At 34.6% G+C, this 27650-nt stretch overlaps 1 protein-coding gene and 1 non-coding gene across 3 annotated transcripts; one reads left to right on the plus strand and one right to left on the minus strand.

Annotated features, from left to right (window-relative positions):
• On the minus strand, positions 1-27316 carry LOC137398650 (sulfotransferase 1C2A-like). 2 transcript variants are annotated; one of them, XM_068084834.1, is made up of 8 exons: positions 27312-27316; positions 13825-14010; positions 11907-12113; positions 11759-11814; positions 8195-8374; positions 5950-6102; positions 1993-2047; positions 1-338 (listed from the first exon to the last, which is right to left on the minus strand). In XM_068084834.1, the coding sequence occupies exons 2-8, from the start codon at positions 14006-14008 to the stop codon at positions 229-231; spliced, it is 945 nt and encodes a 314-aa protein (XP_067940935.1). In that variant the 5' UTR covers positions 14009-14010; positions 27312-27316; the 3' UTR covers positions 1-228. The 2 variants fall into 2 exon arrangements, with proteins under 2 accessions (XP_067940935.1, XP_067940936.1); XM_068084835.1 differs by lacking the exon at positions 27312-27316 and adding an exon at positions 22179-22227.
• Trnaa-agc (transfer RNA alanine (anticodon AGC)) lies at positions 15207-15279 on the plus strand. The gene has a single exon. It is a non-coding gene; the product is annotated as a tRNA-Ala (tRNA).
• Positions 27317-27650: the final 334 nt, after the last annotated feature.

Consider the following 27650-nt stretch of genomic DNA (forward strand, 5'->3'; position numbering starts at 1 on the left):
TGGTTTCTGTGTTGGTATATTTATTGAGGAGGAAAAGAAGTGCTCTAAAATATAAATCACTGTTCATATCAGCATTAGTAAGCAAGGATTTCCCATTTACTGACCTCTGTAAGAATATCAACAATAATAATAATAATGCAATATGTAAAATAGAGCAACGGAAACTTAGATACTGCTAAAGCGTTGACTTGTGAAATTTTTTTCAAAAAAGTGATGTGTGCAAGCATTTCACTCATAGATAAAAGGTATATCTTTTCCGCCGGTCCACTGCTCCAAAAAGGCATCGAAGAGCTCATTGTCAGCCACAGTAAATTGGTCCTTCCAGTCTCCAACTTTTCCTGTAATAATTGTCAAATCCCCCGCATGAGTGTCCTAATGGTAGGATTTTCTAAATCAACATGATACTACTGTGTGATTACAGAACATTCCGTAACACTAGCAGTAAAGAAGGTCTGTTAGTTGATATTTTAAAAATGCTCTGTAAAACTACCAGTAAGGAGAGCCCAACCATTGGTGAATAATTTTAGAATATTCAGTATAACTTGCCATATAAAACTTCTAATCATTAGTAAACATTTCTGGAACATTCCATATGCAGTATGTAACACTGTTTTTGATCCCAACTAATTTTGTATCATGTCTAAAGAAACAGGAAAATATGCCATGCTTCTTGCTCTCTCCTTATACCTCAATAATAGCAAGCTAGTTTTACTACTTAAGACTCTAGAGATCAATGCTTACAACTGTTTTTTATTTAAATCTGGTTTTCGATAAAATACTGGATATCTTTTTTGCTCAAATGTAATAATAATTTAAAACAAAATATTATGTGCTTCAGTGCAGAATTTGACTGACTTTTGTTTCTGAAACATACACATTTTCATATTATTTTTTACCAAATTTGCTAATAGAAATTTGTCAGAAAGTTTTTTAATGTTTTGAAGAAGGCAATTTGGAGCCGGTTGCGACATAAAGGTTTATCTGGTGCATTATTCAATTTTTGCTAAATTTTCTACTCATGAAAATCATATGAGAGGAACTGTCACAGAGTTATCCAACCTTGCAAGGAAACTAACTCACTAAAAAAAGGAAGTTTCTAGCTGCCAGATAAAACCTACTAGCAGCAAACCTAGCGATGTCCAGGATTCATCTCATCTTTAGTCAGATAGACCACAGGTGGGTGTTTAAGGGCCTGATTCATGGAAACCAGACAGAGTTTTAAAACCGAATATTGTTGGTGACCTGACGGGAAGCACTGAGAATATGCGTGTGAAGTTTGGATAAAATCAGATAAAAATGTGGACACACATAAAGTTTATGCGGACTAACAGACATATACAGTGTCAGAGTGTGATTTATTGATACAGGTTATGTAACCAATATTACTGCCTATATGACTTGAGACATTTTTAGAAAATAATCATTTTCATGTGAATATCATAATTATTAAAATAATTACCCAACATTAAAACTATTACGGAAATTGAATTTAAATATTCTATTAAAAACAACCAAAACGCTTTAGTAGTTTGACTAGCAAAGTTTACAATAAATTTGAAGTTGGATTTAATTTAACTTGAATTTGCGCTGCCTTAGTCTATCAGTCTAGCATGACTGCAAGACTGAACGACAGAATGGAGTTCAGTTCTAACAGCATTCCTAATAGAAGGCATTTTAGTAGAACTCAATGCCAATTCAATAATTCAAATATTTTGCTGTTCATCTTTGAAAATGATGAAAAGAACTGCGGCTCTAATATTGCAGTCAGTATTTTCTTGAATGCTTTGCCCAATAACAAGCAAATACATTTTTACATGTTTTCTATCTCCATATCGTTGAGGCAAGCATTATCCCACTCTCTAAAGGTTTTACTAGTGGTTTGACCTTGACCTCACCAAAATCAAGATGAAGAATAAGATCCATACTTATGAGGCGTAATACTCTAATCAGTAGGCTAAAGTTATTTTGACTTTGATGCTGACGTAAACTCACCCTTCCTGAACATGAGTGCCAGAGTCCTCTTCAGAGCTGTCTCATCCATTCTCAGCTGTAAATTATCAGTATTTTTAACACTTTTAACACCATAACATGTTATAAAATGTGACCTCTCGCGTGAAAATCGACCAAAAGTCGGCATTCACTATTGTTAGTAATGAAGCTTCGAAGTTTGCATTAGGTTTATTGGGGAGCACATGGCTATTTTCAGTCAGATTTTGGCCTTTTTCTGAGTCAGATGTGAGTAGGAATGTAATCGTGGTTTTGGGTCTGATATCCCTTGTTTTTTTTAAACTCACATTTTGGCAAAATAAACCTCAGTATGGATTTCAGATGTGATGTTAAATCTTGAAGCCTATCAGTTAGTGGTGATATACCTAGGAGCTTCTCATCTTATTCCTAATGTGCGGTTAGTGTAAAGTACGGATGCGTAAAAATGTCCAATTTTTTTCAATTTTAGAGCAGGGTTTACCAATCTTCTGTTGTCCTGACTTTAAAATGGTGTACACCAACTGTTTCAGCTTGCTTACCTACCCTAGAGACCAAGTTTCACCTCAGTCAGTGAAATACAAATGGCCGTATTCAAGGATAACCTAACGTAAACAACCTATTTCTGTGTGTCGCGTCTTTATTTGCGATTTTCTCCGTTTCAGATTTTGCTGACGTGCCTTCCAAAATTCGCAATATCTCATGAACTACCTAAGCTAACTCAAAAATTCGAAATGCTTTAAGTTCTCCACGAAATTCTGCATCTGGCTGTGTTACTAACTCAAAATCTGAAAATCCCTCATTTTGGTTGATTTTCACATGAGAGGTCACAAATATTAAGAAATAAAAATGACAGTAGTCACATTGAAACCCCTTTAATTCAATCTTATTAAATATAGTTTAGTTTAATGTAATTAAAAATTTAATTAAATTTAATTTTAGCGAGCCCGTTCACACTACTGGTACAAAAGCCATAGTAAAAATATTTTTTAAAATGACTCTGTTAGTCAAAAGTATGCTTGCTCATGTACGTTTTAATTTTGTAATTTATCATAATAATATTTGCCATTTTATTTACACTGTTGCCAAAGTAAAATGGCAACAGTCTAAGTAAAATGGCTGCTAATTCTTTTACATTTTTTTACATTTTATTTTAGTAAAAAAAGTAAAAATAAAGTCTTTTTAGCCAATATTCACTATTGCTTTAGCACAAGAAAAACCTACAACATTTCTTTGTTTAAAAAAACTATTTTTATCAAATCATATTTAGTTAATAGTTTGCTATTTTAGTTGAACAACCCACTAGCATTTTGGTTACTAGTTTTTTTGGCTATGTTGAAATTAGAAATGCTGTCGTGGTTACTCAGAAAGAGAGTAGCCATTGCCTAGCGGCTAGCAGGTCTGAAGTACAAATGAAAACTTGGGGTTCAATTTCTAGAAAAGTCGCCGGAGGAAGGCAGCAACTTTGCAACTAGACATGTCTCCAGTCATCTAGGCTCCCTAGTCACTGAACTCTGACATTTCCAGACAAAATCACAAAAATATTGCTTGTACAACTACACTCTTAAAAACCCAACAGCTTCTGCTTGCAGTAATTGCTAAGCAGACATGTTCAACCGTGGAGGGATTACTCATACATATATTTTCGTTATTCAATATTTTTCAACCTGTAATTAATCACTAGTATCCTGGCAGTCTAGTCCACTGTGTGAGAGCTGGGAGGTTCCGCTGATTTAGCACAGAAAAAAATTATCTGCACAGTTATTCTAAAATGCAACAATGCTGATGAGACAGGTGTTAGCGTGCAGGTGCACCAAACTGAATGTTGTGCGAACGAATCTCGCTTACAACAATATTTTATTTCAACCTCTGACCATGGCTGCGGACAGACAGACATACAGACAGACAAGTACCATGTCAGTGTAAAAGAAAAACTGTGAGAGATCATCAGTCGCATCAATAACGCACAGAGAATAAGTATGTACACAATAATTCTAAGATTATGCAAGGCGGCCAGGGGTAATGGTGGCAAGGCTGAATGTCATGGTTTCAAATCTGGTACAAGGCAATATTTTTCCCCAACCTCAAGCCGTGCGTTTGAAAAAACGAACCGCCGTGTTTCCTATTATAGTACAGATTATCTAATAGAGAATACTGAAGGAAAGTCTCTAAACCTTACTATTTGATGGTTGACATACTCTTTAATATTTATGTAATATTAATATATTTTTTAATATTTTTTAGTATTTATATATCTATTTTATTATTTATACATTTTTATAAGTTTTATAGACCCTAAACCTAAATTTATAAATCAACAAGTTTTTCACAGCGCTAGACAAGGTAGGGTTTAGAGAAACTGCTAGCTCTGCTAATATAGAGAGTGAGGGTACCTTTAAGTAGGCATCGTAGAGGTTGGTTCCAATTTATACATTTACCAAGAGAGTTTAATTTTTAAATTGCCAAAATTAGAAGTTCGTCATATATATAATTGAACTTTAATGTAGGCAAAGGCAAATTTGTTTAAGAATTAAATGGTATACAGAAATGACAAACTACAATGCTAAGAAAAAAATATTAACATTACAGACAAGTTTCTTTAGTTTGGATAGATATAATATGTTTAAACTAGCTGCATTTATTTGAAGACTACAAGGATTAACTAAGTTATAATAAAATAAGAATGGTTTACATATTATTAAACAAGGAAATAGCTTTGAAGAATGTTTCTCTGTTTTTTGTCTCTGATGAATTTGTATAAAAAAGTAAAAATAAAAGAATTTAAATCTGAAAAAATGCAAAAAGTAAAACATATTTCATGGACTGGAATGATTTTTAATCACTAATTCAACCTTATATTTAAATTATTAATATATTTTATCTTTAATATTTAAGATTTTTTTAATGTACATTTTGTCGTAACCTCTAAACCTAGCGGTCTTGCGTGTCATGAGACACCGTCAAGTTTGCTGGGGAGAATTACCAACGAATGGTCTTTTTTTAACTTCATCACCATTATTTCCACTCACTCTCTCTTCTATTAAACATAATGAATATAAATCTGCACAATTAATCTGAAGAACCGGAAAGAGGTCAATTACTGAACGCGTTAGACCGCTGGGATACTAAGTTGACTGTCAAAGTTTGAGAGTTGTACAAACAATTTTTTATTTTAACCTCCAACGCTGACTTCGGACGGCAAAAGGCAGGACATGTCACTTATTATAGCATAAACCACTACCCTGTCGGTCCAGCATGCCGTAACAGATCCTTAGATATAATAAGTATACGTATAGTTAATCTGCTATGCTAATTGCTTGGTGGAGGTGAGAGCAGCCGGGCTACCATGCTGAAGATTTGTAAGTTCAAATCTAGTGCAACGCACTCTTTTTCTCAACCACAGCTGTTATTGCAGTGAGGATTTGTAACTCAAGTTAGAAAATGGCATGTCAGAGTACAGACTAGTATGCGCCTGTTTGACAGAGAGATCGATTAACTTTGGATGCCCTTACTGTCACCCCGAGTTGCCTTTTTGAGAGTTGAACCCAATTTGTGAATTGCACTGTCTACAGGTCAGGGATTTTAGGCCACGACCACGTCATAAAAGTTTTTTCAACTATTTAATTTTTTACTCACAAAATAATCGGCCAAATACAAAATAAAATAATTATAAAATGAAATATATAAAATATATATAAAGTAACAAATAAAATTTAAGTATTATATTTTATAAGTATTATAAAACATGTTATAAAATATTATGTATAAAATATTATACTTATAATATATAAGTATTAAATTTTATAAAATTATAATGTAATTTTAAAAATAATATTATAAAATACTTATAAAGCAATGCAGTAAAATACTTAAATAATACTTATACACTTATAAAATAATACTACATAAATAATATTTTGATTCTACCTTTCATTGTGATCATTTTAATGCTAGTTGAAAACTCACCACATTCAGCAGTGCGGTATTGTCATGACCTTGTTGAGTCTTTGCTGGCTGCATTTTAGAGAAGGTCGTCACGTCAGCGATTTGAGCAATCATCTCAGGGGATCTACCAGTTCCCATGAAATCATTCACCTTAGTGATGGCCTTCACTGGATCCTAAGAAAACAGTAAAGTACAGCAAATTTTTAGAGTTGTCTACTATTGATAGACACTTGGGACCGCTGTATTGGTCGAATTATGTCAATATCTTGACTGGAAAAAATGGACACTACTTTTATGTTGAGTTCAAGTTTAGAATGGCATTTAAACGTACTTGCTGCAGAGCAATGGAAATGATTTCCCTGTCTATCGGTAGAAAGCGAAGCTTCAGGAATAATTGTTTCAAACAAGAATTCACATGCTTGGAGAACTACATGTATGGTAAAGCGCAGATGCACTATACATGGAGTTATCTGCTTCATTGCGATACTTACACTTACAATGAAAGTGACTTATACTTATACTTACTTGAAATGACAACTTGTATCTGCACAGTAATAAATTAGCAGGCATAGCCAAGTTGTGGATTTTGTTTTCATTTTTTCTGCAAATCTTTAAGATCTTAATTATAAATAATGCCAACATTATTTTGTCATTTTAGTTGGTTTTTAGTCTTTGTCTTTTTGCATAATTTTAGCTTATTCCTAAAAAAGAACATTTCTTTTTATTGCATATGTTTGGACGGTTGTAATTCAAAACTTGTAGTAATTTCTAGTGAAAAATGATGTTTTGTTATAAAATTACGTAAATTATGTTAAAAAAAACAAGTAAAAAGTTGGTAATTATACTCACTGTAAAATTTTAAATCAGCACCAATTTTAACAGGCCTTCCAAAGTTGTTTACGATATCATTGATACCCATTTATCAACCAGTCAGTAAAAAAGCGCTAAAAAGGTGTTTGTGAAAAAAGCCTGAATTTTTTTCTTGTTTATTTTTGTTTGTAAAGGAATCTTAGAATTTGCTCATCAGTTGCCTCACTTCTTTTCTTGTTTGTGACTTTTGCACATGTGACAGGTCATACCATTTTCAATACAAATGAGATCAAAGCACAAAATAATTTTTTGCCTTGTGTAATTGAGAAAATTCGCAGCTTTTCAAAACTGTTTTCGAAATTGAAATCGAAGCAAATTACCCTAAAATACAGTCATCGCAAAAAATTGAAAAATTTGTTTACAAAGAAGATGGATTGAATTTTAAACAGCATTGTTTGTTGACATTTAGGAAGAAAATAGCAACCGCATGCTACAAACATTATATTTTCATGAATGTTTGAAATGGCTTGACTTCACAAAAGTCTAAGGCACATTGACAATTTTCACTTTGGGAGCCCATTGTTCACTATATGAAATGCCTCATATGTATTGAAAATAATACAACCTGTCACATATGTTTTCTGACCACCTTTTATAGGCCTAAATATTTCTAAACAACTGAAATATGTTGCAGTTTTAATAATGAGAAGAAATGGTTTTTTAACACTTTAGTAAGTTTTATTAACTCTCGCTACCGTAAGCCGATGTATCGACTGATCAATAGGGTTTCACTTTTCTTTTCATTACAAAGCCCACACATTACACACTACAAGCTAGACCAATAAAATTTTGGCTCCAATGAAACAACCTTGTTGCCAATTACGTGCAACCAATAGAAAATTTTTTGGCTCAAAAATTCCATTTCCAATTATTCTTTAAAACGAGAAAATCAGATCATTTTTGTTGTGGCAATAAGAAACACACTGTGTTCGTTCAACGCAAAGAAAGTTTGCGAAAATGGTTTTCACTAAACAATTTTATATTCATCTTGTAGAAAATTTTGTTTTGAATAAGATGCAGTTTGCAGTAAAACGATATCTATTTTTATTCTCGAGATATTGCTTAAATACTAGCGATGTATCGGTTTTTCGAAAATCCGTCTGAATTAATTTGGTCAGAATAATCGTTCGGTCAGAATTTAATGCGGTAAGGAAAGAGTTAAAATAATGTCTCCAACTTTTCTATTTTTTATAAAATGTTCCCTATTATGAAATTCTCTATATAAAGACCACTATGATAAAATGGGAAAATACGAATAAGAAAATTTATTTTTATCTTTTTCAAACTGTCCAATGTGTTCACTCAACTTAGAATATCACTCATGCTTGCTGATTCATTGTAATTAGGAGAAAGTGCATAAGTTTTAAGAACCAGCACAAGAAAGTTGCTTACTAACCTGTACCAGTTCTTCATAGAAAACCACATGTACATTTGGTTTGTTTCTCAGAGTCCACGTGTGCTCAATATATTTAAAGAAGTTACCAAACGGCATGTCTTGTCCATAGAGGAAAATCTTCATGTACTCGTGTAAAGTCATCTCAAGGGTCGCGTTCTCATTTCCGGGCTTTGGGAATTCCTAGAACAAAGGCAACAAATCTAATCTATGACAAATGCTATTTTTCATAGGATAAAAAATACATTACTTTTTATCGGTCCGGCGTGCCGTAAGAGATCATTAGGCATAATAGCTATACATACAAGTATTCTGCTATGCTAATGGCCAATTGCTTAGCGCAGATGACAGTGGGCTGGGCTAGCATGCTGAAAGCCGTAATTTCAAATCTAGTACAATGCGGTCTTTTTCTCAAACACAGTTTGTATTATAGCAATTCTAGTTAGAACACGGCGGGTCAGAGTACAGACTAGCATAAGCCTGTTTGACAGAGAGATCACTTCAACTTTGTTATGCCTTTATTGTCATCACAAGTGGTGTTTCTGAGTACAGACTACTATGAGATTCTAAAACTGATATATCTCTGCTCAATTTTGTATCGTTAGATTGTCTTCATTTTAGAGAACAAATTTCGTGACCTCCAAAGTCTATGGTCTTACTATATTTAAAAGAATGCAGAATAAAAACTACATTATTTCATTTGGTCTTCATTTGACCCTATCAAACTATAACTAAAAGGTCAAGGACATGTTTTGGACTGAGTATGCTCATATTAACCAGAAGCAACTGAAAGTTAACACATTCATAATGACAACAAAAAAAAACACCTAAACAAAGAACATTTATTCATACGAAACATATATATATATAATATATATATATATAGAAATATATATATATATAAAAATATATATGTATATAAAAATATATGTATATAGAAATATATATATATTTTAGTCCAACTGCGTCTGATGAGTGCATGGCACGAAACAAATTTGTACGGCAATTACTAAAGGTTTACTTTCTTCTTAATATTTTTTCAAATATGTATGTATATATATTTGTTTATATGTAGGCTGAAACTTATTTGGAAAATCAAATCTTTCTTTACTACAAACCTGTTTCACTGTGTCACTTGTCACGTGTCTTTGATTTTGAACAAAGACACGGGATGATCAACGCCACGAAATAGATTAATAGTAAACAAAAATTTTACATTCCAGATAAGTTTTAGTCTAACCAATTACTCACTTATTACTATATTGATGTGAAGTTCTTTTGTAGCTTTAAATTTTAGTTTATCTTATTTATGTTTAGTAGCAGAATTACTTTTGAACATAAACATAGAACATCAACCTGTATATATACGCATATATATGCGTATATATATACAAGTATACGCATATCTATATGTATAAATCTTCAAGTTTGTGTGGGATTCTGTGTGTCCGAACTTTCGTTTCATGCTGGATTTGATCTCGGAACCTCTCATTTGCCAAGCAAGTATCTTATCAATTAAGCTATGCGAGACTGATGGATTTATTGGGTCATATATGTCACTGTTTGGGTGAAAATTTGCATACCATGGCACGTTGTCGGCTTGCTGTCTGTCAGAAATTGACGATGACTTGTTTCTTAGCGATGCATGCTTGGGTCGAACAGTATGGTAGAGAACGGGTGACCCAGTTCTTAGTATTTACCACTTCCAGAACTGTCAGATTAACCTGAAGGGATGACTGCAACATGTTCAGTCTGGCAGAGCCAGGAAGCCATCTCACTTGCCCAATGTGCAAAGGCAGAGGTAGATATTTAACGTGCCCATGTTATCAGTATGATACACGGGCCTCCAAGTTATTGTCTAGATCCAAAAGACCCAGCAATGTGGGGTTGAAAGCTTGCCGAGAGCTTTTTGTCATTAAGCAGGACTCAAACCACCAACCCCATGGTTGACAGTCAAAGCTGCTACTGTTAGGCCACCCTGACGCCCACCGGTCCGTTTTATGCAAGTCACTAAAGCTTGCTCTCACGACTCTTATTAGTAAGTTTACTAATAAGTTTACTAACTAGCTTACTCAAATTAGCCGTTGGCAATAAGAGTAAAGTTTGGATCGACGTTCATAACGCCTCCTCTATAGCACATAAAAAGCTAGTTTTGGATGAAAACTGTAGCAAACATATCATTGGGTGCAAGGAGCTTTTCTAATGTTGTTAAATATAAGTATAAAACAAAAATATGCTTTCAAATTTAAAATGAAATAAAGATGAAAGCTCTAACAAATTGCAAAGCAAGGCACAGGCTATAATATCATTGCAGATTAATTGCAAACAATAGATACTAACTGGTAGAGATATCTCCTGGCTTTCCAATGCATAATTTATTTAGAGATCTTTGACAAATTAAAGGTAAGTTAGCAGATTTATTGCATCCAAAAGGTTTAACATTGCTCCATTGCAAAAAAGGGCAAAATATAGGCGACATTTACTTCACCCGAAAAAAGGCTAAACTTATTTTCCTTCAACTCTGACAAGCCAATTGAAAAATACAACTCCACCTTCAATTGACCGTCACTATAGATGGAGAGTTGAAAGATGGAGTACCCTGGCATTCAATTAGAGGTTTTATAGTATATATGCATATATATATGCATATATATAGGAATATATATTAGTGTATACATATACAGTGGTGATACAAAATATGGAACCGCTTCAAATTTTCATCACATAGCAATGAATTGTGAGTTGTGTTTGTTTTTCTACAATCGAAAATTTACATTATTATAAAGAATTATATATCATTTGAATTGTCACAGTGTTGGCTTTTTGATGAACTTAAATTGATACCACATCATATTTTCTATAAAAATACTATTAGAGGTTTACTGAAAGTTGTTAGAGAATTACTGTACAGTTGTCATTTCTATTAAATAGTGTCTGACAAAAGGTTATTAGAATGACTTTTACTGAGAGCAGAAAGACTTTTCAATACCACTTGGGTTACGTTGCGTAACTCACAATGTTGCACTCAATGCAGTTATTGTCTTAGATTATTGTTAAACTGAGCAGATTACAGATTATGGGAATTCTATACATCATTCGCGAGACTACTATTTCTGAGATAAAGCGACTTGTTATGAGACACTCTGACTAGTTGCACCTTTAACTGCATTAGCAATAGAATTATTTTGTGATGCAGAAAGCAATTAAACAATGCAACAGCTGACGAAATTTCCTTTCTAATGATATATAATTTTCTATATCCAGACCAAATATAACTAATATGAGAGCCATTATAGGGCAATAGGTACTAAAACACAAAGGCGGTTCCATAATTTGTATCACCACTGCAAAAATTAGAGCTTGGGTGAGAAAAGGCATATTTTAGGAACATTTGCAAATACAATCCAATTATATCTGTAACAATTTCTAATATTGTTTAATAAAATATATTTGAAACACTATCAAATGTTTTAAAAAGTTAAAAATACTTTACTGAAATATCTGATACAATTGTTTTAACCTATTTTTCAGCAATAATTAGGCTAATAAATTTTGAAAACATATTACCATCTTTGATTCTTGATGGAAATAGGAAACACAGACGTCCTTTGGATTTCTCATCACTGAAACATAACAAAAGTCATTGAATTAACCCAGATCCTCAGAACACAAACATGTGTCTTAAGTTGGAGATATATATAAAGACCAACCTTACCAATGACAGTTTTCTTGCCGTGAAACTCAGCTGGCAGAGCCTCTAATCTGTAATGAGTGTTGAGGACTCTAGGGGAGGCGAACAGGTTGTCTGTATCAAGCTTGGTCACAGGAAACAGGTCCATCATGCAGACTGCCTTGAAGTCTTGAATATACTCAGATGTTCCTCTTAGCAGCATTGTCATGATTTCCCACAAGAAGTTTGTTCCTGCCAACCGCAGAAGTATGGTGTTATTTGCAGGGTTACGGTGTACTTTTAGTAAAGGCCCATGCACACTATCGTTCAAATCAAAGTTTAGCTGTACGATAGACTGCAACGATTAGCTGTTTTTACGTCATCACCAACGACAAGGTGTAGACACTATGATCGATTAGCTGTAGGTGATCGCTAACCAGCAACCAATTAGAAAATATGAAATTGCATTGATTTATCTCAGGTCATCTTGTCATCTGTAAATGATCTGATTATTCAACTCATCAAAGGTGCAGTTCTTGGCCATGCTTGTGATTATGTATTGACACAAATCTTCAAAACTGTTGAAATTGGATCCGATACAATCAACAAACAGCCAATCAAGATGCTAATAGTTGCGATAATTGATGTCAAAGTTCAACATGTTAAAAGACTACTTTTAACTAACATGCAGCAACGATCGCGCTAGCAACGATTACCTTGGAGGCTCATCGCAAAATGACATCATAGCAGCTCATCGTTGCGGTCAATCGCACAGCTAATCAACGATTTGAGCGATAGTGGGCACAGACCTTTACTTGTGTAAAAAATTTCGTATGTTCCTATCAATAAATCTTACTGTGTCGTTAAACCCACTTTTGTACATTTTACGCCATCAAAAATTCACAAGCAGATTTTCTTTGTCTTCTACCAGCTTAATAAAATATTCGGTTTCAAAGCTCTATCTGGTTCCTATGAACCAGCCTCTTAAGCACCCATCTGCTGACACTGGTTGCTAATCAAGGAAATCTCTGGCATCGTCTGGCTTACAGCTAGTAAGTATATAACCAGCCTTTAAATATGAACTTACACACAATTTTAGTAAGTTTTATCAGAAAGTATCGGTATTTTTTGTCATTTGCGATTGTTTTTAATGTTTGAAGTAGCCTGACCGCTAGAGTGTTTTAGGATTAAAATCAAAAAAATTTGTTGCCGTTAAAACGCTCAGATCAAGTGAAAGTGCTATTATGACACCTATAGTTGCAAAGAGACCGACAGAATAGAGACACATAACTTGAACACAATAGTCGATATCAACTATATATGGCAATGATAGCAAATAGTGATGTCATTTTGGCTAGTATTTTTCTTCTCAGCGTTTTAACAGAGATCATGTTTTGTAGATTTTAATTTTGACTCATCATGGAAGTCAAATCACCTCAAACGTCAAAAACAATTGCGAATAATAGAAAAATATCGATACTTTCTAATAAAAGCCAATATCAACTACAGCTACGATAATAACTAGTGACATCACTTCGGCATATATTTTCTTCTGAGGCTTTTAACCACAATCACTATTTGCCAATTTTAATCTTAAAACATTCTGACAGGCAAATCACCTCAAACATCAAAAACGGTCGCAAATGATAAAAAATACCAATATTTTCCGATACAATTTACTAAAATTTCAATTAAGTGTTGTATGATGGAATTTGTGATAGGCTCAGGCTATGTTAGCAGCTGAGGTAGTTGGGGTGGTCGCGGCAGTCACAAAAAGTGGATAAAGCCAGGGGAATTACACAGTATTAGGCAGAATATATATACATGTAGGTGGAAATAAAAATGGAGGCCTTCTTTACGACTATTAATGTAAGTACACGTCTTAATACAACAGTAAGTTCACCTTTAAAGACATGTACTGATGTATTTACCTAAACTAAAACCAATGGAGAATGTATCTCACCATTCTTAGGGTAGCTGACCAATAGAAAGTCTTCATCCTTCCACTTGTACGACTTTATCGCATTCTCCACGGCGACGAAGCCTTCATCTTTTACAACAAGGGCAGGGATCTTGATAGCTCCATCCTCACTAGACACAAACCGATTAGTCACAGTGCAGCCTCTTGGGTGGGGTGGAATCTCCATGTCTATGAAACACATTATTGACATAGTACAGATGTTCTATGGAACAGGCCAAAATCCAAGATCCCTCAAAATATTCTAGAGTTTCTGCCATATGAGCTGAGTTTTTGTTTTTAGTTAGAACCCTATTTGGAGTGGCAACAACATTGTGTAGATGTTGCTTGAGGTTTGCAAAAATCCAAGGTTTTTTAGAACTTTCTAGATGTCCAAAATAAACAATATCTATTGAAACATTATGAAATTTATGCACTATATGAGCAAAATCTGCTAGAACATGATAGAGCTTATGCAATATAAACAAGATCTTTTGGAACATTCTAGAATGTATGCAATATGATCGAAATATTTTGGAACATTTTAGAGTTTATGCAATATGAACATGGTCTATTGAAACATTCTAGAATTTCTGTCACACAAACATGGTCTATTGGATCACTCTAGCATTACAAAATATGAAAAAGATCTTTTGGAACATTCTAGAATGTATGCAATATGACCGAAATGTTTTGGAACATTTTAAAATCTATGCAATATGAACAAGCTCTATCGGAACACTCTAGAATTTCTGTCATATGAACCAGTTTGTTAATCATCAGTCAGAATGTCATTTGGCATGGCAGCAGTATGCTAGTCTGTGCTGTTGATTTGTCTAGGGCATTGACTCGAGGACCAATGCCCTTCCTTCAACTCTTACCATGCAAACTAGGGATTTTAAGTGCGCTCAATATTTGGAAAAGAATAACATCTTAACAGTGTATAAAAAGCAACAGGATTGAACCCATTCTGAAGTGACCTTTAAGTCTAAAAGTTATTATAGAAACATGGAAGAGTTTTCTAAAAAATTTGACATAAACGACATACTTTTTATGAAAATGTTTGTTTTCTGTAAAATCATGTTTTTTCATAAAAATCAAGTTTTTTATTTTAAAACAACATACTTTTTACCTTATTCTCATTGCAATCTAACTCCTATTGGCAATATTTTTACCCACGCAATGCTTATCATAGCATTTTTCAAGTCATATGCTGTGTGTAGGGCGTGTAGCTTAGATGATAGAGGGCTCACATGGCATGAGAGAGGTACAGGGATTAATACCTGACACCTCTGGTAGTATTCTGCATTCTTAATAAACCATATTATTATTTATTCACTAGTATAATTATGCTTAAATCTCCAAGTGTACTCTATCAGTCCATCAGAGGGGGTGTAGCTCAAATGGTAGAGCGCTCGCTTAGCATGCGAGAGGTACCGGGATCGATGCCCGGCACCTCCATGAATGTGTTTTACACTGTTAGTGGAAAGTTTTACAAACAAAATGGCTACAACTTAGCAACCAAATAGATGCCTGCAAAGCAAACAGCTAAAAGTTATAACACAAACACCGTAAGAAGCAATAGTCAAGAACCGGATACCGATGCAGCCATTGGCTATTATAATACAGTCAAACATAGATAACCCGCCCACGGATAGCTCGAACACATGGTTAACTCGAACGGTTTCTTTAGTCCGTTCCCACGTAATGATAAATTGCTATAGATAACTCGAATTCAACACTGTTAACTCGAACTATTTTTTGCCCAAGGACTACCGATACGGTTGTTATCGCTTTAGAAAATCACTTTATTCCAAGCCATAGAGGTAAACCTCAACTTTTCGTAATTCATAAGCGTCGTTATTACCACCATCGGCAAAATATTTTTTGTCAACGACTTTTCTAAAGGTTTGGTGAAATTTGATTTATACCCAACATCCGCTTAGCGATCGCCCTTCTGAAGCAAGGAAAGTGGTATTCGTTAAGAGCAACACTCCGAGGCAGTTCAATTAGAAGTTTTACGAGGTTTTACGGTACATTGTATATCACTCTATCACTCACGCCTTTTGGATGGATACTTGTTGAACGTACATGTATTCTGCGTTTAAGTCAAATGATGAATAGTTTTCCGACGTTGATTCCGTGATGAATCAACGTCTGAATGCTGAATGTTTAAAACTTCTTAAAAATTGTTGATATTAAACGTACACGTTGTCTTAGCTAAAAAAAACTATTCATCGTTTGACCTAAACACAAAATGCGTGTGTACATTCAATGAGTATCCATTCAAAAAGCGTGAGTGATAGAGTGTTAAACAATGTACCGTAAAACTTCTAATTGAACTGCCTCGGAGTGTTGCTCTTAACGAGTCCCAGGTAAGTGAAGTAATCTTTGAATAAACTTCAAGAAAAATCGGCCAAATTCATCGTGGGTAAAACACTCAAAAGAAAAAGATGTCTTTTGTTTTGAGCATTTCAACGACGACCAAGTTTTGCCAATGTCAATCTAAAAAACGTCCTGGCAATAACATCACCTCAAACAACAAACCAATCTCAAGTGATAGAAAAATCTCTATACTTTTTGATAAAAACGTTTTAAACTTTACATGAGAACCATTTAATTTGAAACAAGCCATTTGTGCTTTTGATCTATATTATAGTTTGTATATGTACATGTATCTACTAATAAATAAGTAAATACATGGACTTGTGACAGTACTCTGATAACTTGAACGGCTCTGATAATTCGAACACTTTCGCTCGGTCCCGTGAAGTTCGAGTTATCCATGTTTGACTGTATATACATGTAGCTACAAAGTAGTAACCCAACAAGGTGAGAGCACTAATTTCCTATGCATGCTTCCAGACAGTTTCTCATCATTCGAACAAAAAGTGTTTACGAATGTATACCAGGATCGATGCCCGGCACCTCCATGAGGGTTTGTTACACTGTCAATGGAAAGTTTTACAAACGAAATGGTTACACTGCAGCGGTCAAGCAGGTGCCTACAAAGCAAACAGCTAAATAGAATAACACCTGAAAAAGCAATAGTCAAGAACCAAATACTGATGCAGCAATTGGCTATAAGAATATATACACGTAGCTACAAAGTAACCCAACAAGGTGAGAGCACTAATTTCACATGCTTCCAGGCAGTTTCTCATCATTCGAACAAAAAGTGCTTCTGAATGTTTACCAGACCGTATGAATATGGCTGATTGAATAACATGCAATCAAAGTAAACTTACAACAATGCAATGAAAGTAGTCACCCTTACAAACATTTTTTAATGCAAAGCATAGAAAGCCTTTTAGTGAATGGTTACTTTATGAACTCAGGTAAAGTATGCGCTCTCATTGTCTGTTCTTGAATTCGTATCAACTTTCCCAAGGTTTGATCTACTGACAAATACAGATTTGAAATTTAGTACATATTGAAGAGCTGCTCAGTACGGTGCAGTAGTAACAGTTATTTTCCATTCTTTTTAATGAAACTCAACCAAAGCTTGCATTTGATTGGCTACGTGAAGTTACAAAAATGCAATTGTTAAGTTATAATTTACCTCCAGTCGGTTTACATTGCCTATTTGATAAAATTGGACTAAGATAGAAATAAGACCAAAATTTAGAAATGTCGATAAATCTTTGAGAAAAGCAATCCGATTTACGGAGTTTGATTGGACGATTTATTCATTAGCGATGTGATGTGCTGCATTGTTGTTGTTAACTATTGTTGTTTATCCACGAAGGGTGTCATTCAGTGCAACACCTCAAAAGAACGCAATCAATTAATAATTCGTAACTAAAACATGCCTGCCCAACTATACAGTTGGCCAAACGCATGGCTATCTATAATAACAACTAGACAACAATAAAACACCTCCATCCAAAAGTAGAGGTGGAACAAGACACAAAACACCGCGAGTATCAACCTGTATGATCCCGGATCGATTTCGTCTTGACCTAACTATTGCCAAACTCGAGACAGGAAATAGAACTAAAGCGCCTGCACATGGCTGTTGAAACATGGCTGCAGAAGAAGGAAAATAAAGTTGCAGGATACCTATTCACTAGATGGTAAAAATATACATGTACAAAGCAATATGTTTATAATAATCATTATAAATCAAGCTCAAAATTCTTAGAAATATATAACTTCGCTATTTTAGAGCAGTTTGTGTCACTTTTTACAAAAATACATGCATTTTGCTATTAAAATTTTGTATTTTAATCGTTTATACCAGGTGAAAATTCAACTTAAAAAAAGGTTTATCAATTTCATATATCAAGTGCACTAGTCCTTGTGTAGTGAAATCATCACCAAATGCTCATTATTTTACTGTTTCGTGTATCAAGTTTTGAATTTTCACAAAACATTGTCTCAAGCCTCGTCTCGAATTTAAAAAACCTCTCTCTGTTCTCCCTCTATCTAAAAGTGCCACTCAGCACAACCTGCACAAACTCACATCGACACACAATAATGCCTACTTGTGTTGTAAATGCAGGCGTCTCTTGTGCCCCCGACTATGTTATAGGAACTTGGGCTAAGAAAGCCAGATAGGCTTTGAGAGGCAAAGCCTCTCAGACACGCTTGCAGGATTATGTAGCTTTCTCAGCTTATTGATAAAGCTAAGGAACCACTAAATAGATATAAAGAAGGGTGTACATAAAGGCATTCTTCTTCCTGGCTGTGAAGTCGTGGTGAGTGCATTAACAACAACTTGTACACTAAAACCACCATCAGATGTTTGAGTTTATGAACATTCTGTTACTGAAATCTACAATTCATTATTCCAACTCCTCTGCAATACCATTAGATTACCAACTTTTATAATACATTTGTTCAAACTACTCAACAATTCAAGATTTCCGTTTCATTTTTTTCATTTTTTCTTCCTTTTGGCGTGTAATAATAAATATCATTTTTTTGATACTTAAGGCAAATAAAAAGTTACAAATACATGTACTTTTTCAGACTCTTAGCCGATACTTTTTTCTGATGTTTTGAGCCATATGGCTTATATAAAGGTGCGGCGATTCTGTGGGTTTTTTCTTTCACCGCTTGGGCGCATTAACCAAAATCTTTGGTTAAAGCACCTTTAGGGGTGAAAAAAAATGAACCAGTGCCTAACGGTACTGTTCCGTTAGGCACTGGGTTAAAAAGCGTCGGTTAATAGTTATTTTAACGAGCAAAGTTGCTGCCGTGTTAAAAAGCACTTTCATGAGTTCTGCGGCCTATACAAAAGATTCGGCCTATCTATTATTATCATTTTTTTGAAAATAAAGCAAACGCGGCTTATATAGAGGTGCGGTTAATAATCCGAAATGTAGGGTACATATATACATGAGTAAAAGCGTAAGATCCGAGCAGAGTGCTCAATGATAAAATCAGAGCAAGTTAAAATCCATCAGACTATAACTTTACATAAAACACTTTATTACTATTAGTTTCATGCTTGGTAAGAGCAATCTTCAAATCGCTGAACAATGCTCAGCAATCTTCAGAGGATTATTGATCACAAGATTACTGGAGATTGCTCTTACCAAGCATGAAACTAATAGTAATCAAGTGTTTTATCTAAACTTATAGTCTGTTTTATTGATTTTAAGTACATATGTTTATACATGCAGATGTACGTACGCGCATATATATATATATTATATCTATATATATATATGTATATGTATATATGTATGTATATGTATATATGTATATACGTATACATATACATATACATATATATATACATACATGTATATACATACATATACATATATATATATACATATATAATCATACAAATATATACATATATAATCATACAAATATATACATATATATATACATATATATATATACATATATATATACATATATATATATATATATATATATATATACATATATATACATATATATATACATATATATATATACATATATATATATACATATATATATATATATATACAGTCAAACATGGATAACTCGTCCACGGATAGCTCGAACACATGGTTAATTCGAACATTTCCTTTGGTCCGTTCCCACGTAATGATAAATTGCTATAGATAACTCGAACTCAACACTGTTAATTCAAACTGTTTTTTTGCCCAACAGCTACCGAAACGGTTGTTTTCGCTTTAGAAAATCACTTTATTCAAAGCCATAGAGGTAAACTTCATCTTTTCGTAATTCATAAGCGTCGTTATTACCACCATCGGCAAAATATTTTTGTCAACGACTTTTCTAAAAGTTTGGTGAAATTTGATTTATACTGCAATACGATGAATAGCACGGGCTAGCCGGGTCACGCGCGCAAGAATTTTCGCCACGCACATACAAAACAAAAATCGCATGTTGTTTTGTATGTGCGTGGCGAAAATCCTTGAGTGCGTGACTCGGCTAGTCCGTGATGAATAGTTTTCCGACGTTGATTCCGTGTTGAATCAACGTCGGAATGTTGAATGTTTAAAACGTCTTAAAAAATGTTGTAATTAAACGTATACGTTGTCTGAGCTACAAAAAACTATTCATCGTTTGACCTAAACACAGAATACGTGTGTACATTCAATAAGTATCTATTAAAAAAGCGTGAGTGATATAGAATGTACCGTAAAACCTCGTAAAACTTCTAATTGAACTGCTTCGGAGTGTTGCTCTTAACGAATCCCAGGTAAAGTAAGGTAATCTGCATAAACTTCAAAAAAAAACGGCAAAATTGATCGTGGGTAAAACCCCAAAAGAAAAAAATGTCTTTTCTTTTGAGCATTTCAACAACGATCAAGTTTTGCCAATGTCAATCTGAAAAACGTCCTGGCAATAACATCACCTCAAACAACAAACCAATCTCAAGTGATAGAAAAATCTCTATACTTTTTCATGAAAACGTTTTAAACTTTACATTAGAAGCATTTAATTTGAAACAAGCCATTTGTGCTTTTGATTTATATTATAGTTTGTATATGTACATGTATCTACTAATAAATAAGTAAATATATGGACTTGTGACAGTGCTCTGATAACTTGAATGCTCTGATAATTCGAACACTTTTGCTCAGTCCCTTGAAGTTCGAGTTATCCATGTTTGACTGTATATATATATATATATATATATATATATGTACATACATAGGTACATACGTAGCGAACGTACATATGTACATGCATATGTATGTATGTGCGTATGTACAAATGTGCATACATAGGTACATACATAGTAAACGTACACACGTACATGCGTTTGTATGTATGTACATATGTACGTATGCACATATGTACGTACATACAGATAAAAGTATGTATGTACATACATACGTATGGACATACATATATATGTATGTATGTATATCTGTATGTACATATGTATGTATGTATGTATGTATGTATGTATGTATGTATGTATGTATGTATGTATGTATGTATGTATGTATGTATGTATGTATGTACATACATTTGCACGTATTTACATACGCACACACGTATGTACACACATACGCATGCACGTACTAATGTATGCTTGTATATACGTACGCACATAGATACTTGTGTATGTCAGCAAGAGGCCTACCAATGACCTATATATTGACTAGACTAGCTTTGTTGTTGTAAACAACTAACCTCCAGGGAAGGTCCACACATTTTTAGCATTCAATAGCAACTGCAGCAGAAGCATCCAAGGAGGGCCCAGCACTCAATCGAATTAACAAAAAAAACGTATTTGCTTATCGCCTTTCTTTTGTACCGGCATTAAAAAGGATGTAGTTACTCCTCGACAAGCCAATAAAGGAATATTTCTATGAAGACTAGACACTGGTCTTTTGGAATGCCAACACTTGATAATAATAATTTGAAGCACTCAATAAGGTAAGACAAAACCTCATCAAAACGTTCACTCAAGTGGAAAAATGTCTAAAGCGGTTATCACTCGTAAACATCTTGTTACATTTCTAGAGCGCTCAACAAGCGCAAGTAAAGGCTATATCGTCGTACGTCGACGTTATCCTCTCAGCGATTATTTGTCGACTGTAAAACGACGGCATCGTCAAGGCAATACTGATACTTCACGAAAATTTGCAGCTGTTGAAATTTCCTGAAGGTTCGCTTAGCATCACAACAGATCGTGCAGCGTGCATCACTTCGGCGATGCTGATTGGCTGTCACGGATTGCTCGATGCATATTTTCTTTCATGACAGTTTCTGCGAGACTAGTATTGCATCATTTCCATTCCGCATCGTGTAAAAAGAACGCTATGCTGTAGAAATTTTGCAGATATAAATGCGGATAGGTTTGTGATAGTATGAACATTGTTATCACAGACGGTCATCGAAGTACATGTATAGTGTGATTAACACGGACATACTGAGATATAGTCTGCACCAGCCTAAGCTAGAATCCAACGTTGCAGCTCCTTTGAGTGACCGGTCTTGAAAGAATAGATAAAGTAGCTTACCTCAAGGTCACACAGGCATCAGTGTATAGCAGCAGGCATTAGTGACAATGATTTAGAGATTAGCCTGCCTGCTAATGTATGCCGATGCACCTTAATTACAATGGCTCGTTACTGCTTGGGCCTCCATGGTTTTTATTGTTCAGCATAATCACCGCGCTCTAAGCTATTTAAGGAACCTGTTTCTGTTAGTACATATAGTTACCACAAATTGCTTATTTAAATTTACCTTATAAATAGCATATGTCTTACAATAAAAAAACAAGCTAAACTGTATCAACCAACAATGCAATAAAAATAGATCTATGTCAACCGTGCAGCTTACTTGAAAATTTATTATTGGCTAACACCATTTATAACTTTATAATGAGAACCACAAATTGCTTATTTAAATTTACTTTATAATGTTTCAACTTGTAAAACGGATGAAATATTTTCTCCAATAACAAAATTAGCCAGTAAGATACAAGTAATAACCTTTTGGGCAACAAATGTTTAAACTTTTAGGGGAAAAGTTTCAATTTTTATTAACTTATAAAATTAAGAAATGTTATCACATGTCAATGATAGGTATCAAATCTCGACATGCCAAACTTAGTATTGATACACTGAGACGATATTCTAGACCAGGGATGTCAAACTCAATTGTACAAGGGTCAAAATTCGAAACACAATCTAGGTCGCGGGTCGAACATGGTAAACATTTATTGAACACACTGAAACTAAATGTTTCTGGAACATAAATATAAAAACATACAGGAATATCATTATGAAACAAACTTTAGATTGTTTCAGTGACCTGAGAATTGACCTGAGAAGTACATAGCAAGGCAGCTGAAGCATTGCATTGCAAGATCTGTAGTTCTGTGCAGTATTATGTCATCAGTGCTTCATATCAGTGGGCCACGAATAACAATAATGTAAAATGATCTTGCGGGCCAGATCTGATTACAAGGTGGGCCGGATGTGGCCCGCAGGCTGTGAGTTTGACACATGTGTTTTAGACGCGTTGACACTTGACACCTGTCGGATCCACAAACAATGTTTCATATTAACGATATGAAAAATGAAAATCTTGTAATAAAATTTAAATACAACAAAAATACATTTAATTTGCTTACAATTTTAAGCACTTGTTTGAGGATTTGGGCTGGAGCCCTTACATGGAGCTATGATAGTATAATAGGCATCGTTTAAATTATTCAACTCCATTAGCTATAAGCAGCATTGCTTGATGTTTGCCACAAAATTAACAGTTTTATGTCAATGAAGCTTTGTTCTCACTCAATATTGCTTCTCTCCGTATTCACCTTTGATCAACTGTTTTTGCCTTGGTGTATGCCTATCTAGGATAATACCAGAAAACTTAAAGGTTGACTTGCAACAAAATTCACATTACAGTTATTTGGTATAATAAGATTTACCATGTCTTACTCTGTTGTGTTGTAGGTGCCAAATATGTGGGAATAGGATTACAAGCTCTCAAAGCTCAAAAACGAACAAAAAATTGCAGCCCCACGAGACTGCGGTAGTTTGGATTCCCTTTCCAAAATGGCTCAAATGTGATGTAGTTGTGAGAGATGGTTTCTGTTTACACTTTCATGCAACCTTATTCGTCAAAATATTTTCACACATATACTTCACGCATTCAATAAAACCATGTCTATTGTTCTTACGCGTCTGTTTTATCGTTTTCGTAATGCTGTCACTTGTCGCAGTGATATCTTATAACTTACCGTAAAAATTCATTAAACAATTTAACCTTACCCCGAAGGTGTAGATATCATTGTCTGATAATCATGACGAGCCTGTTGGTCACCGGTGATAATCGAAAAGTGCTGCAAAAATTATTTGCAAAGTATTGGGTCACATGATCAGATTACGACTTGCCAATTAGACCAGGCCAAAACAAAACTGTAAAGTAGCGAGCATCTATATTTGATACGGGGGTCTTCGGTAAAACCCGAAGTGTTTGTCATAAACTGGTACTACGATAAGTTTTATGTTGAGCTTTGTATTGGCCTTTCAATTCACGTGAGAACATACGTGACAAGGCGATAACCAAATTTTGCGGTCACGTCATCGAAATAAAGAGATTCTAATCTATGGCGGCTTTTCGTTTTTGAGCTTTTAAGAGCTTGTAATCACATTTCCACATATTTGGCATTTACAACACAACAGAGTAAGACATGGTGAATCTTTTGATACCAAATAATTGTAATGTGAATTTTGTTGCAAGTCAACCTTTAAAAATTTTCCAGTTTTAGAATTTGTGGCTCCGTTTACCCTTTTTGTACATTTAGTGTGATCTATAACACTTCCTACTGCACCAGCTTGACACTTCGTAAAAAAAAGCTTAAATTACAAAAAAAAATTTTAATTTCGTTATTATTACATTTTCAATTACTATTATTACTACTATTATTACTATTATTACTGTTATTACCATTGTTACTGTTATTACTGTTATTACTGTTATTACCATTGTTACTGTTATTACTATTATTACTATTATTACTACTATAATTATTACTATTATTACTATTGTTGTAAAAGTTTTTCTTCACAGTCGTGTGGTGGTAGGTGACTGGTTGTTGTCCATTTTGAGTCCTGGTCTTAACAGAAGGCCAAAGAATCCAACATCTTCCTCAACTCCGCAAAGAGAGGACCTTCCTCAAAATGTGAGCTGTTCCTAAGATGGCCGTCTTCTGTATAGTCTCAAAAGACATATTCACTCCCACCTTCGCCAAGTATGCTATATGCCTCATTGATATTGTTCTGAGTGCACCAATTACTATTGGTATCACGCCAGTCTTCACCTTCCGCAGTCTGTTTATCTCGAACCCAAGCTCTTTGTATTTACCAATCTTCTCATCTTCCTTCTGTACTACCCTTGTGTTTCCAGGTATTGCTATGTCTATGACCTGACACTGTTTGGTTTCTTTATTTATTAGTATCAGGTCTGGTCTTCTAGCTTCAATAACCTTGTCTGTCTGCACATTGAAGTCCCATAGCAGCTTCACTTTCTCGTTCTCCAATACAGCTTCTGCACGGTGGTCGTACCATTTTTCTGTGTGGGGCAACTCATGTTTCTTGCATATGCTCCAGTGCACTGCACTTGCCACTTTGTCATGCCGCCTTTTATATTTTGTCTGTGCAATCTTACTGCATTCGCTGACTATGTGGGACACTGTTTCATCTTTCTGTTTGCACAATCTGCATTTCGGATCATTTGTTGACTTTTCTATCTTGGCCTTCCTATAGTTGGTTCTTAATGCTTGATCCTGGGCAGCAATGATCAGGCTTTCAGTCAACTATTATCACTATTATTAATATTATTACTATTGTTAATATTATTATTGTTCTTATTGTTAGTATATTTACTAGTGCACTGGCAGTCTTGGATGATGTAAAAAATCATCAGGTGTGCCGATAAAATGCAAAAAATAAGAATGAGAACAGCTATTCCGATGTTCTTGAAGGTGGATGAAGAGCCTAGGGGTCAGTATATGAACCAAATGCCATGAGTTCTAATCCTGCAAAATGCAATCTCTTCTCCCAACCTTCCTCTGCAGATTTAGACAAACAAATGGAAACGGCTCTTACTATAGTAAAAATTTCATACAAATTATTCTAGTAGGGCACTTTAAAAGGCTGCTTGAAAAATCCTTTAACAGTTAGAAACCTACCCTTGTACACATGACCAAGTCTCTTTATCCTATGGACCTGGACCATATTGACAACTTTACATCGACTGTCAAAGTGTTTAGAATAGCATAATTCCTTTGGAACTGAACATCATTTAAAAGCTCCAAGCTTGTAGAACTCAAGCTAGAGAAACTAGCAATCAAATAGAGTAAGTTGCTTTTTTAGCACTTTTAAAAATTTGTTTTTTGGAGGTAAGTGAATTAACATAACGATTGTGGTATACCGAGTCTGATAGTGTGTGTTGATTTATTATGAATAGAAAAACGCATAGTTTTAGTGTAAAGCTCTTGTTTCAGAGGAAAAATATGTTTCTGCTCCAACATCACCACAAATTTCAATCAGTATGTCATTATAAACTAGTGTTCCGTCAGTCATTTTACTCAGCTCATTCCTCGGATGATTAGAGGTGCCCACAATCTTTAAGCGATATCTCAAAAAACTATTACTCCAATCGACTTGAAAATATGGAATTAAGCTGGTGTATTTGGCAAACTACACCCAAAACTTTTTAATCTTTTGTAAGCCAGAAGGAAAGAAAACGCAAAAGCTTACATTCGAGTCTACTCTGGTTAACAAGCAAGTGGGATAACAATTCCCTGAATTATCCCTGCTCCAGGTTTCAAAGTTTAAAATACCGTACCAAATGCACCATGTCAGATGATGGATTTGTGTGTTACACCACTCTAAATGCTAGTTCACACTATATCGCCGTATAATGGCGTTTTATTTTTGTCGTTCATCGATGATTATGTGAACCATAAACCGACAGCATCGACGAAGCATCCTGCATACACCAGGAAAGTTTGCAGCTGTCAAACCTTCCGGATATCTTGATGACTGCCTTTCAAATGTGCACCATTTCGATGATAGTAATTCACGGTCGCGGAGCCCGCTACTTATTCATATCCATTTATGATAGTCGCTGAGAGCCTAGTATTTTACTCCAGCATGTATTTTTTTTTTGCGAAAATTTAAAAAGAAAATTGGTAATACTAAAGCATGGAGTATTTGCTGATGCAAACGCGGATGTGTTTGTGACAGTATGTACATTGTTATCATTGACGATCACTGAATTATTGTGGCGTCAATGCAGTGATATGAGGATGTAGTGTGAACCAGCCTTTAGCCACAATGGTTAGTAAAACATAACTGAATGTACTAACTGTCATAAGTAAAATCGAAAATTTACATGCGCATTTTTATGGTGGTTATAACACATAAAACAGTAGTTTACCTTCAGAATGTGCTATCTACCGCACCGTAAATATCGAACAATACTAATATCTATTTCAAGTAACACTCAAAAAGTTAATGATTCCTAGATACATATATACTAACCCCTGGTCTTGCTGTTCAGTCTGATTGCAGCCCAACAACAATGACAGGCTCAGCGTAGTCCTACTTATGTAAGTAATGTCTTCTCTCAGCTCCGCCTCCTGATTGTCTAGGCTATTGTTGAGAATAAAGAGCTATTCAACTGCGAACGACAAAGCTTACAAGGGGCTGGGGTCTGGGTGATACAAGTTGAAGAAATAGAGTCTTCATGCGTATTATTATTAGAGAGTTTAACAATTTCCAATAATCACCATTGCCAGTTTGCAGCATTGAACCACAATATATCACGAATTGTCTATTTATAGACGATTCACGATATATTGTGAATTATTAATATGTAAA

The sequence above is a fragment of the Watersipora subatra genome, chromosome 6 (genome assembly GCF_963576615.1).
Source record: "Watersipora subatra chromosome 6, tzWatSuba1.1, whole genome shotgun sequence".
NCBI lineage: Eukaryota > Metazoa > Bryozoa > Gymnolaemata > Cheilostomatida > Watersiporidae > Watersipora > Watersipora subatra.

Bases quoted from the DNA above. Each gene is read 5' to 3' on its own strand.
- LOC137398650 (XM_068084834.1), bottom strand. From the start codon at position 14,008: ATGGAGATTCCACCCCACCCAAGAGGCTGCACTGTGACTAATCGGTTT. The intron at 11,815-11,906 runs GTAAGGTTGGTC...GTTATGTTTCAG, and splicing joins CGGCAAGAAAACTGTCATTG to TGATGAGAAATCCAAAGGAC. The intron at 6,103-8,194 runs GTTAGTAAGCAA...CTGTTTTCTTAG, and splicing joins TCTATGAAGAACTGGTACAG to GATCCAGTGAAGGCCATCAC.